Source organism: Galeopterus variegatus, unplaced genomic scaffold (assembly GCF_000696425.1).
Source record: "Galeopterus variegatus unplaced genomic scaffold, G_variegatus-3.0.2 Scaffold1966, whole genome shotgun sequence".
Lineage (NCBI taxonomy): Eukaryota > Metazoa > Chordata > Mammalia > Dermoptera > Cynocephalidae > Galeopterus > Galeopterus variegatus.
In genome coordinates, this window is record NW_007728077.1 from 164687 (window position 1) to 175172 (window position 10486).

A 10486-nucleotide genomic window follows, 5' to 3' on the forward strand; every position below is an offset into this window, starting at 1 on the left:
AAACAGTGTGGCACTTACATAAGGGTAGGCAGACAAATCCATGGAATGGAATTGGGAGTCCAGAAATAAACCCATGCATCTGTGGTCAGTTGATTTTTCACAGGGTGCCAAGTTCATCCAATGGGGAAAGAATAGTCTCTTCAGCGAATCGTGCTGGGACAACTGGACATTCGTTTTTAAAAGAATGACGTTTGATCCTTACCTTACACCATATCAAAAATTAACTAGAAATGGATCAGTAACCTAAATATTGTAGCTAAAGCATAAAAATACTGAGGAAAAAACATAGATAAAAGTCTCCATGATTTTGATTTTTTTATATGACACCAAACAATAAGCAACAAAAGAAAAATTGGACATCATCAAAATTAAACACTTTTGTGCATTAAAGTGCACTCTCAAGAGAGTGAAAGAAACCTGCAGAATGGGAGAAAATATTTGTAAATCATATATGTAACAACGGTTTAGTAACCAGAATATATAAAGATTTCATATAACTCAACACCAAAAAAAGACAAAAAACCCGAAGTTTTGTTGGGCAAAGGATTTGAATAAATATCTCTTCCAAAGAAATTATACAGATGACCAATAGGCACATGAGAAGATGCTCAATGTCATTAGCCATTAGGGAAATACAAACCAAAACCATAATGAGATACCACTTTACATCTACTGGGTTGACTAAAATTTTAAAAAATGAAAAGTAAGTGTTGGTGAGGATGTGGAGAAACCGGAACCGTCATACAGTGCTGGTGAGAAGGTGGAATGGTGCAGCCACTGTGGAAAACAGTCTGGTGGTTCCTTAAAAAGTTAAACATGGAGTTACCATATGACCAGCAATTTCACTCTTGGGTTCACACCCAAAAGAATTGAAAACAGGTGTTCAGCCAAAAACCTGTACACAGATGTTCACAGCAGCATTATTCACAATAGCGAAAAAGTGGAAGCAACCCACATGTACATCAGTGGATGAGTGGGGAGGTGACATGTGACGTGCTGGTGCAGCTGAGTATATTTAACTGTGAGAAGGAATGAAGCTCTGTCCAGCTGCAGCACTGCAACAGGAATGGACTCTGAGGACACTGCTCAGTGAAAGAAGCCAGACGGAAAAGGCCACGTGCTGTGTGATTCTATTGATAGGAGCTACCCGGGATAGGGAAGTCCACAGAGATTAATGCAGAATGGTGGTTGCCAGGGCCGGGGGGCAGGAGAGGTGGGGCTTCCTTCTGGGGGGAGGAAGAGGTTGTGGAATCAGTGGTGATGGGTGCACAGCGCTGAATGTACGAAACGCCTCTGAACTGTGCACTTTCCAGCTGCTAACATGGTTAATATTATGTTATGTGTATTTCGCCACTAAAAACACAAAGTATAGGGACCAGAAGTCCAGGCCGGGTGTAGGTCAGTCTCACTGGCAGGCTTAAGACCCAGCCATGCCCAGAGCCCCTGTTCCCTTCAACTGGGGAAGCCACCTGGCCTGGGCCACCAGCCTGGGAGGATAGCGCATGTGACCCTGGCCCCATCTGCCCTCCAGCTCCTGGGGTCGCGTCCCTGCTTGGATTGGGGAGGGCGGGAAGTTAACTGCTGTGACAGGATCCACCCACCAGGCGTCAGGTAAGACACAGTGCGAGGAAAGAACATGCTGCGTCCCTGCAGACCCGCGAGGCCAGGAGCAGGTGGCAATCCGTGCCGCCTGCCCAGGCTGCACTGCTGCGGCAGGCAGCGGAGTGTCCGTGCTACCTGGGTAAACTGAGGCTACGGGGGTTGGGACAGGCACAGGCGCCCCTCGCTGACCCTCGTGCTGTCTCCCTCTGCAGTCCGCCTGGAGGTTCTATGCCACCAACCTGTCGCGCACTGACCTGCATTCAACATGGCAGTACTACGAGCGCACGGTGACAGTGCCCATGTACAGGTACTGCCAGCCCTGGCCACGCCCCTGCGTGCTCTTGGCCCACTTTTCGTTGTTCATTGTTTTGACTGATTGGTTTTCGTTTCTTTTTTCTTTAAAGTGTGCTTTTCAAAGAAGAATTCTGTGTGCGGTTTATTTTGAAATATTAATTTTGCTCTTTGTTTTGTAGCGTTGCAGCTTTTCTTTTCAGTCCATTCCCCGCCCCTTTGCTTTCTGTGTCCCTTGCTGTGGGTGGCACTGTGTTGTGAGCACTGCGAGGACAGGCCCCTCCCCAGAGAGCGTGGACCAGGTAAATGCCCAGCTGCGCTCTGGACCTCCGCGCACTGGGCTAGCTCGGCCCAGCCTCACAGCAGAAAGGCAGTCGTGACCCCTGTCCTTCAGTGAGGACCAGGTTCTCAGTGTGGGGGAGGGAAAGTGACCCCAGACTACACAAGCTCTGTACCATGAGGCCCACATCATCTTGGGGTTCCCAGGTGCCCCCCAACAGGACAGAGCACACAGATACCTCCAGGGACCCCTCAGCAGACCCCTTTTCCAAAGGGGCCCAGAAAGTGCCACTCTGGGGTTGCCAGCAGAGGCAGCGCTGACAGGCCCCATGAGTCCACATGGTCAGAGGTCAGCTTTCCATTTTTTCAGTCTTCTAAGGGCAGGTGGCAGACCCCTGGGATTTGTTTGTGTCTGGCTCTTGCTTAGATTAAGGTCTGAGATGGGCCCGCACTTGTGGTCCCCGCAGGCTTCATTCCCTGGGCCCAGAGCCCTCCTAGGGTGGGAACCACCCTGCCGCCTGCCCTCTGCTCTGAGGTGGGTGCCCCTGAGCCTGAGTGTCTCCCAGCGTGAGGATTCCCCGACCTCCCCCAGGGGCGCTTCTGTCCCCTGGAGCCTCTGCGTCCACCGTCTATCCACTGCCAGGTGGGCGCTGAACTCTGCTGGGTCTTCTAGGCTGGGAGGGGGAGGGGTCCTCTTGAAGGTCCTGAAGTCAATGAGGGCTGAGCAGGCCAGAGTCCATCCCCACCTGCCACCTGCTCTATAGGGTGAGTCACCTGGGGAGAGGGTCCTTGGCGATGGTCCTCTGGGCTTGCCTTGCCACCCCCCAGCATCTGCCCCACCGAGCACCTTCTGGAAGGATGAGCCTTGGGGTCCTGGCCATGCCCATCTTTCTTGAAGGTGTGGGCATTTGGGGTCACCCTGCATTGTGCTCCTGCGAGGCGGTGGCTCTCAGCCCCGGGGTGGCAGGGGTATAATTGACCCTCGTGCTAATTTTCTTTGTTCTGTTGTTTCCCCCACTTTCCTTGACTATTTTTTTTGTTTTCTTTTTCTTATCCCGTTCTTTCTTTACATTTTTTTCCCCTTTGTGTGTGTGTGAAAACACTTGAAAGCTCGCAAACCCAAACCTACGGGGCCTCCAGGTAGGAAATGCATGGGACAGAAGGCCGTGTGTGTAGTTCTGTTCTCTGTTGGGGGCTGCTGGGGCGAGCTCTTGGGGCCCCACTCCCACCGGGTGGCAGAGCTGGGGCTGTCTGGCTCAGCACCCCTGCACCTCTGCCTGGCCCCGTGGCCCCACGCTGGGTGTGGTCAGGCCTTGCCACCATGGCCCCGCTGCCTGGTGCCCACATGTCCCACCCATGTCCTTTCCCTGGACCTACCGCCGACCCTCCCCACCCTACCTCCGGGTTCCCCATCAGCCGCTGCTTCCTTGTTGCTGGATCCGTGTGGTGTGTCCTCAGGTTGCCTTCTGGTCCTCGTCCTGCTTCGTGCCTTGTGTTAGTAGCTATGGTCGTGCCCGCGCCCCTTATGAGCAGAGGAGTGGTGGGTGGGGGCTCCCTCCACCCTGGCTCAGGGCACCGTGTCTGGGCCAAGGGAGTGTATCAGACAAACCCCAGGCCAGTGACCATTTTGCTCCTGCACACGAGGGCCTCTGCCGGGGTGGCTCACCTCTGGGGCCCTGCTTTGGGGTACCCCTTCCTGGTCTTAAGTCCCCCCAAGTCTTTCCATGTGTCACGGGGCAGTGTCAAGTTCTGGGAGCAGAAATGCTCCCAGGGCATGTCCCCGTTTCTGATGAGTGTGTTCGCCCTGGTGGCCTCCCCTGTGGCATGTTAGACTGCAGCCTGAAGGTGGGAAACAGGGTCTGTGCTCAGACAGGGTGCTGCTGAACTTCCACTCTGGCAACGTGCCAAGGTTCCTACCTGTGGAGTGGATGGGGCTTGTGCAGGTGATGGCCAGAGTGTGAGCCCAGCCCTTCAGAATCTGGGGCGGCCCCTCCCCACAGACCGGGAGGCTCCTGGGGTGCATCTGCTGGGTAACTCATCCTTCCAGGGAGCACTGAGCTGCCCTTCCCTCTGGGAACCTCTCCATTTCCAGAAGGGAGGGAACTGCCGTGGCAGTGGAGGGTCAAGACCACAGATGGGAGGGGCCTGAGTTTCCATGGGCGCCTCTGCCCAGCACCCTCCTGCTGCAGACCTCAGAAGCCACCTTCTCCTACACTCCTGGGGTTGCAGGCTGCCCGGGCTGCGTCAGGCTGACAGGCTCCTCCTGAACCTGGTGGTTGCTTTGGTCCATCTTCTCCAGCTGGTGCTACACTCAGAAATAAGATGCCCCCAGCATCTGGGGAATCCCTCTGGTCCTGGGCCTGGGTGGCTGGAGTTGTCCCCCTGAAGCTGGCTGACCCCCAGACCAGCCTCTGCTCTCTCCTGGGAGGCACCCCACTTCCCCTCCTGTTGGCATGTTGCACCCTCCACGACTGCCCCGAAGGTGGCCAGGGCTGTGTGCAGGGCCCCACTTCGGCCCTGCTACCCACATGCCCGTCCCCAGCTCTGCTGCTCTGTGTGTCTGAGGCATGACATCCTGTGTCTCTAAACTGGGCCTGAGGGGAGGGTATGGGGGGCCAGCTGTGCCCCCGTGGACAGATGCTGGCCAACCTGGGGGCTCTACTGCACCCATGGCACCAGCTGACTGGCCTGACTGCCGGGTGCCTGCTTGGTTGGTCCTGACCCACCTGGCAGTGGACAGCTCTCTGGGGGAGGGATTGGGCAGGAAGGGGGAGAGGAACAGCCAGCTCACAGGACCTCCTCCCACCAGCATTTCCAGGGACCTCCAGGGCCTGGCTCTGCCGGGGCTGCTGAGGAACAAAGAGGTACCAGGGCGGCCACACTTGCTCATAACCTGCTCAGCCAGCAGAGGGAGACCCAGAGGCAGTGTGGCAGGTGGAAGGTGGTGCAGAGGGCGCACCCCTGGCCGAGGAGCCAGGGAAGATGGGATCTGGGAGTGTGGCTGGGGGAGGGAGTGTGTGGAGGGACAGCCCAGCCGCAGGCCCAGAGGGCCAGTGGAGTTGTGGGTCCCGTCGTTTTGGAGCCAGTGGGGAGCCATTGAGTGTTTGAGCAGGAGAATGGCTAGGATGCTGGGCACGTCTGGCACAGCTGGAGGATCAGGGCTGGGGGTTAGAAGAGTCCAGGTGAGGTGGGCTAGGCCTGGCCTGCAGGCGGAGGGAGGTGACACGGAAGGGGGGTCTCCAGGGGAGGTGACCGTGTGGAGGAGGGTCGGGGCTCGGAGGTGGTTGACCATGCCACACAATGTCAGGATGAGGTCCTAGAGAGAGGTGAGGATGTGGCTGCTGTAAGGAGTGTTCTGCAGCTGGGCTTAAGGGGGATGGAGACTGAAGATGGAGGTGGGCCTGGAGCCCTGGATCGGGGTCTTGGAATATGACTGGGACGTGGGATGCCGAATGGGGCACCAGGAGGAGTCGGTGCTGTGAGGCCTCTCCAGAGTGAGGGTGTCATGGAGCTGGGCAGGGGCTTTTGGGACAGAGAGCCCAGGGGGGGCAAGGGGGACAGAGTGTCTGGGGGAACAGGGGGGACAGATGTCTGGGGGAAGCTGGGAGGCTGAAGTGGAGAATGAGGTTGTTAAGAGGGGGGTGGACAGGAGGAGCAGGAAGCTTTGCCCAGACATTGGGAGGGGACTTGGCTCCCAAACCCTTCCTGGGTGAGGCTGCTGTACCTGGACTCTGGCCCTGGTCCTATGGCCGTGGCTGTGGAGTGGCCAAATATCTTGGCAGGCAGGCAGGGGCCTGGCCTGAGGCTGTTGGGGGTGAGCATCACCAAGTCTGGGAAGAGGGGGTCTCACAGCAGAGCCAGGCAGCCTGTCCGGAGTTCCCAAGATATCTGGGCCTGATGAGACCAGGCTCCTCCTCCGGCTGTTTAGGCGGCACATCTTGCAGGCCTGGAAAGCCCTTTTCTGTGACCTTGCTACCCCCATCCCCAGCTTTGGCGGAGAAACTGGTTCTGCAGAGAGGCTCTGGGGCCCTCCGTGTGTCTGGGGCTGTCTGGGGCTATCTGCAGCCGTGCGGCCCTCAGAGATGTTCAGGGATCAGAAGGGGGACAGGAGGGGAGGGAGGTGACCCCCACTTTTGCTCTGAATCCCGCCCTTCGCCGAGCAGTTGGGGTCTCCAGGGACGGCCTACATGCCACTCCCCTCTGCTGTCTGGGCTGGTCACAGCCCACTTCCAGCGCCTGAGGCCCCAGGAGCAGCCCAGAGAATGAGGACAGCTCCCAGAGCCTGGAGAGAGGCCGTTGCTGAGCCTGGGCCCCTGGCATTTCACACCAGCTCCCACATGAAGTGGACACTGGTGGGAGCAGGACTCAGGCAGGCGGGGAGCTCACTGGCCTCTCCTTCTCTCGCCCCAGACTCATCCCACCTCTCAACCAGCTGGAGCTGCTGCGGAACCTCAAGAGCAAATCTGGACTCACCTTCAGGTCAGCAGCGGGGGCTCCAGGCTCCCAGGCTGGGCTGGAGCTTCAGGGCGGGGTGGGCGTCTCAGCGCTGCTGAGGGGCCCCAGCTGCCCATGGAGGACTCAGCAAATGCCAGGTCTCGGCCCCGGAGAGTGGCCTGGGACTCCAGGGAGCTCCCTGGACGTGCGTGGCCACTGGACTTGTGATGGTGGTGGTTCCGCTTTCCTCTTCTGCTGACCTTGTCTGGGCTCTTCTTCCCAGAAGGGCAGCTGGCTTGGAGGTGGGCACAAAGGTAGGGATGGGGGAGCGAGGGGTGGAGCCCTGTGTGGGGCCGGGGGGCTCCACTCACGGCTGATACTTGGGCCCCCTGAGCGAAGAAGCGTCCCAACCCTGCATCTTCCCAGGGTGCTGGTGGCACCTGCTGGTTCTCTTTGAATCACAGAATCTACGACTCTCAGAGCGCTTGGGCACAGAGATGGGTGTGTGGAAGACTTGCTCAAAGGAGAAGTGGGGAGCAAGGGAACGTGTCAGGGCTCCCATGCTGAGGGCTGTCCTTAAGCAGTTCTCTGTCTCTGAAGAGCCCTCAGTGGGGCAGCAGGGCTGCAGTGGGTTGAATGGTGGCCCCTCTCCCCCAAAGATACATACATGGACTGGAACCTGTGAATGTGATCACACATGAGTCATCCCAGATTTTCCAGGTGGGCTCTGAATTCAATTGTGAATGTCCTTACAAAGAGAGGACAACTGGGAGACACACAGGCAGGGAGAAGCCACGTGAAGTTGGAGGCAGAGACTGGAGGGACGCAGCCACAGCCAAGGGACACCTGGAGCCACCAGGAGCTGGAAGAGGCAGGAAGGACCCTCCCTTAGAGCCTCTGGAGAGGGCGCGGCCCTGCCCACCATAACCTCAGACTTCTGCCTCCAGAGCTGTGAGAGAATGAATTTCTCTTTTTACAAGCCACCCAGCCCGTGGTGCTTTGTTATGGCAGCTGTAGCAAACTAATACAGATTCTGACACTGGGAAGTGGGGTGCTGCTGTGACAAATACCTGAAAGTGTGGAGGTGATTTTGGAACTGGGTACTGGGTAGAGGTTGGAAGAGTTATTGCCTTGAAGAGAGGTTGGTGGAAATGTGGAAATTAAAAGTGCCTCTGGGGAGGGCTCGGAAAGAAGTGAGGGACAATATGGGAAACCGGAAGAAAGGCAGTCCTTGTTGTGGGGGCAGAATCTTGGCTGGGTTGTGTCCTGCTGTTGGATGGGAGAAGAATTTGTAAGTGATGAACTTGGATATTTAGCTGAGGAGATTTCCAAGCAAAGTATGGAAGGTGCAGTTTGATTTCTCCTTGCTGCTTATAGTGAACTGTGAGAGAGGGACTGCTAAAAGAAACCAGAACTTGAAGATTTGGGAGGTTCTCGCCTCTCCAGATTGCAAAGGATAACGAATTAGGAGATTTGCTGTTGGGAAAGGCTGCTCTGGAGAGAAGTCCGCAGGATGACCTTTTGCTGAAGGGATTAGGTGTGTGATTCATGGAGCCAGTCAGAAGCCAAGAATAAAGATGGAGTTATCCAGGCAAGGTGTATGGAAGACCCTCTTGCCTAATGGCATTGATTCCTGCGACATTTGGGAAACCCGCAAGGTTTCTGGGAATTTTATACCAGCAGAAACACTGCCAGCATGGACTGAAAGGAACAGAGATGGATGAAATGAAGCAAGGCTGTTGGACTTGTGGGATTCTACAAACAGAAACAGGCTCAAAGAGCTTCTCAGCTGCAAACATGTGCTACCTTCAAGAGAGTGAAGATTGATCCTGAGGCCGGAGGCGTGGGCTAGAGGCAGCGGCCCACAGAGCCAAGAGCCACTGAAGATTGTCTCCAGGGCTTGAAACCAAGTGGAATTTGCCCTGTTGGGTTTCAAACTTGGGTGACCGGTGACCCCTTCGTTATTTCTCACTTTTCGAATGGGGACGTCTATCCTCTTCCTGTTCTACCACTGCGTTTTCTAAGATAATTATTTGAGGTAATTTGTTTTCTAGGTTTGTAGTTTATACATGAGGACTTTTGTCCCAGGACGGAGCACACCCAGAGTCTCACCCATACCTAATTTAAGGGATTTAGATGATTTTAGATTATGAAATTTGGGACTTCTTGAATTAATGGTATTTGGGTGAGACTTTGGGGGACGTTAGTGTGAGCTGAATGTATTCTGGACATAAGGTGGACAATTTTAGATTATGAAATTTGGGACTTCTTGAATTAATGGTATTTGGGTGAGACTTTGGGGGATGTTAGTGTGAGCTGAATGTATTCTGGACATAAGGTGGACATGAGTGTTTCAGGGTGTACTGCAGTGGGTTGAATGCTGGCCCCCCAAAAGATATGTCCATCCCCTGGAATCTATGAATGTGACCGTATTTGAAAAAAGTGTCCTTGCAGATGTAGATAAGTTAAGGATCTTGAGATGAGATCATCTTGGATTATGTGGGTGAGCCCTAGATCTAATGACAACTGTCCTTAGACAGAAGAGGAGACACGAGGACCCAGAAGAGAACTCCATGGGAAGGCAGAGGTAAAGATGGGAGCAATGTAGCCACAAGCCAAGGAACGCTGGAGCCACCAGAATCTGGAAGAGGCAGGAAAGATTCTCCCTGAGGGCATTCGGAGGGAGCGCAGCCCTGCCACACTTTGATTTTGGGTTTATGGCCTCCAGAACCAAGAGAATAAATTTCTATTGTTTTATGCCACTGAGTTTGCATTCATTTGTTATGGCAGCCACAGGAAACTAATGCAGAGGTGAACTGTAAGACCCTGGGCCAGTGACGAGACATGCCTGTTGGGACAAAGCATCCTCAGCCTCCAGGCGGGGCTCCTGGGGAGGGATTGCAAGGCTGAGGTGCCCACAGAGGCCGTACTCCACACGTGTCCCTGGACAGAACGAGGTGTATGTTACTCCTGAGGGTGTAATGGAGAGTCAGGGTGGTTGGGGTTTGGTCCTCAAGGACCCCAGCCCCACACAAGTAGTCTGGCCATACCTTCTTGCCTCTGCTGTCACATTTTGCCCTGCCAGTGTCACAGTGATGTGGTTCCTGTAATGTAAAGTATTTGGAAGTGCACCAAAGAGCTTACTTAGTGATACAACAGACTGACCTGAGACCCATGGCATCCAAAGCGGGGCACCTGTGGTCTTCCCGTGGATTAGCCGAGTAAAGGTCCACGCCACCAGTCTTTTATTCAGTTTATAATGAATATTTATCGGTAGAGATAGTCAACCCCAAATGAAATGGATAATGTCCAAAATAGCCTTGGATGCAGAACAGACCTGGGAAAACCGGCTTGCTGACTGTGGCAAATGGTTGGCCAATTCAACCCCTCACTGGAAAATTATATGGAAAAGAATAATTCCATTATGTTATAGGTGGGAAAAAAAAAGTCAAAGCAGCTGTCTGTCCCAAAAATTGATTATAAAATTAAACTGCCCTTCCAGGGCTTTCTTCAGCATACACTTCCTTTTTGAAACTTTATTAATGTGATTCTGATTAAGACAAGTGTCTTGTAGTGCGAGCGGCAGCATCTTGCAGTCAAGGTCAGAGCATCCTGAGGCCCCTTCTGGAATTCCTTCTGCCCTTGAGGACCTGCTTCCTGGTGCCCTGTGGTTCCCTTCCCTCAGAAGGGGCAGGGGGCTCTCTGGGGTGGGCGGGCTACTTCTGCATCTGTCCAGCCTTCTCTGAGCCCTCTCATGTGCAGCCCCTGACCCATGGGAGTGTGGGGATGAGCATCAGGCTGGAGGGGGGCTGGGTGGGCCAGGGGACCCTTGGTGGGTGCGGAGGGAGGTCCCTTTCCTGGGTCTGCATGAGTGGCTGGG

At 54.8% G+C, this 10486-nt stretch overlaps 1 protein-coding gene across 1 annotated transcript in view; it reads left to right on the forward strand.

Moving 5' to 3' along the window:
* The window catches only part of KCNQ2 (potassium voltage-gated channel, KQT-like subfamily, member 2), a 74526-nt gene that overhangs the window by 40207 nt on the left and 23833 nt on the right, over window positions 1-10486 (forward strand). Inside the window, exons 9-11 of the mRNA XM_008579851.1 lie at window positions 1815-1909; window positions 3283-3312; window positions 6583-6651. Of these exons, the coding sequence (XP_008578073.1) occupies window positions 1815-1909; window positions 3283-3312; window positions 6583-6651 (194 nt within the window). The remainder of the gene's footprint in view (window positions 1-1814; window positions 1910-3282; window positions 3313-6582; window positions 6652-10486) is intronic.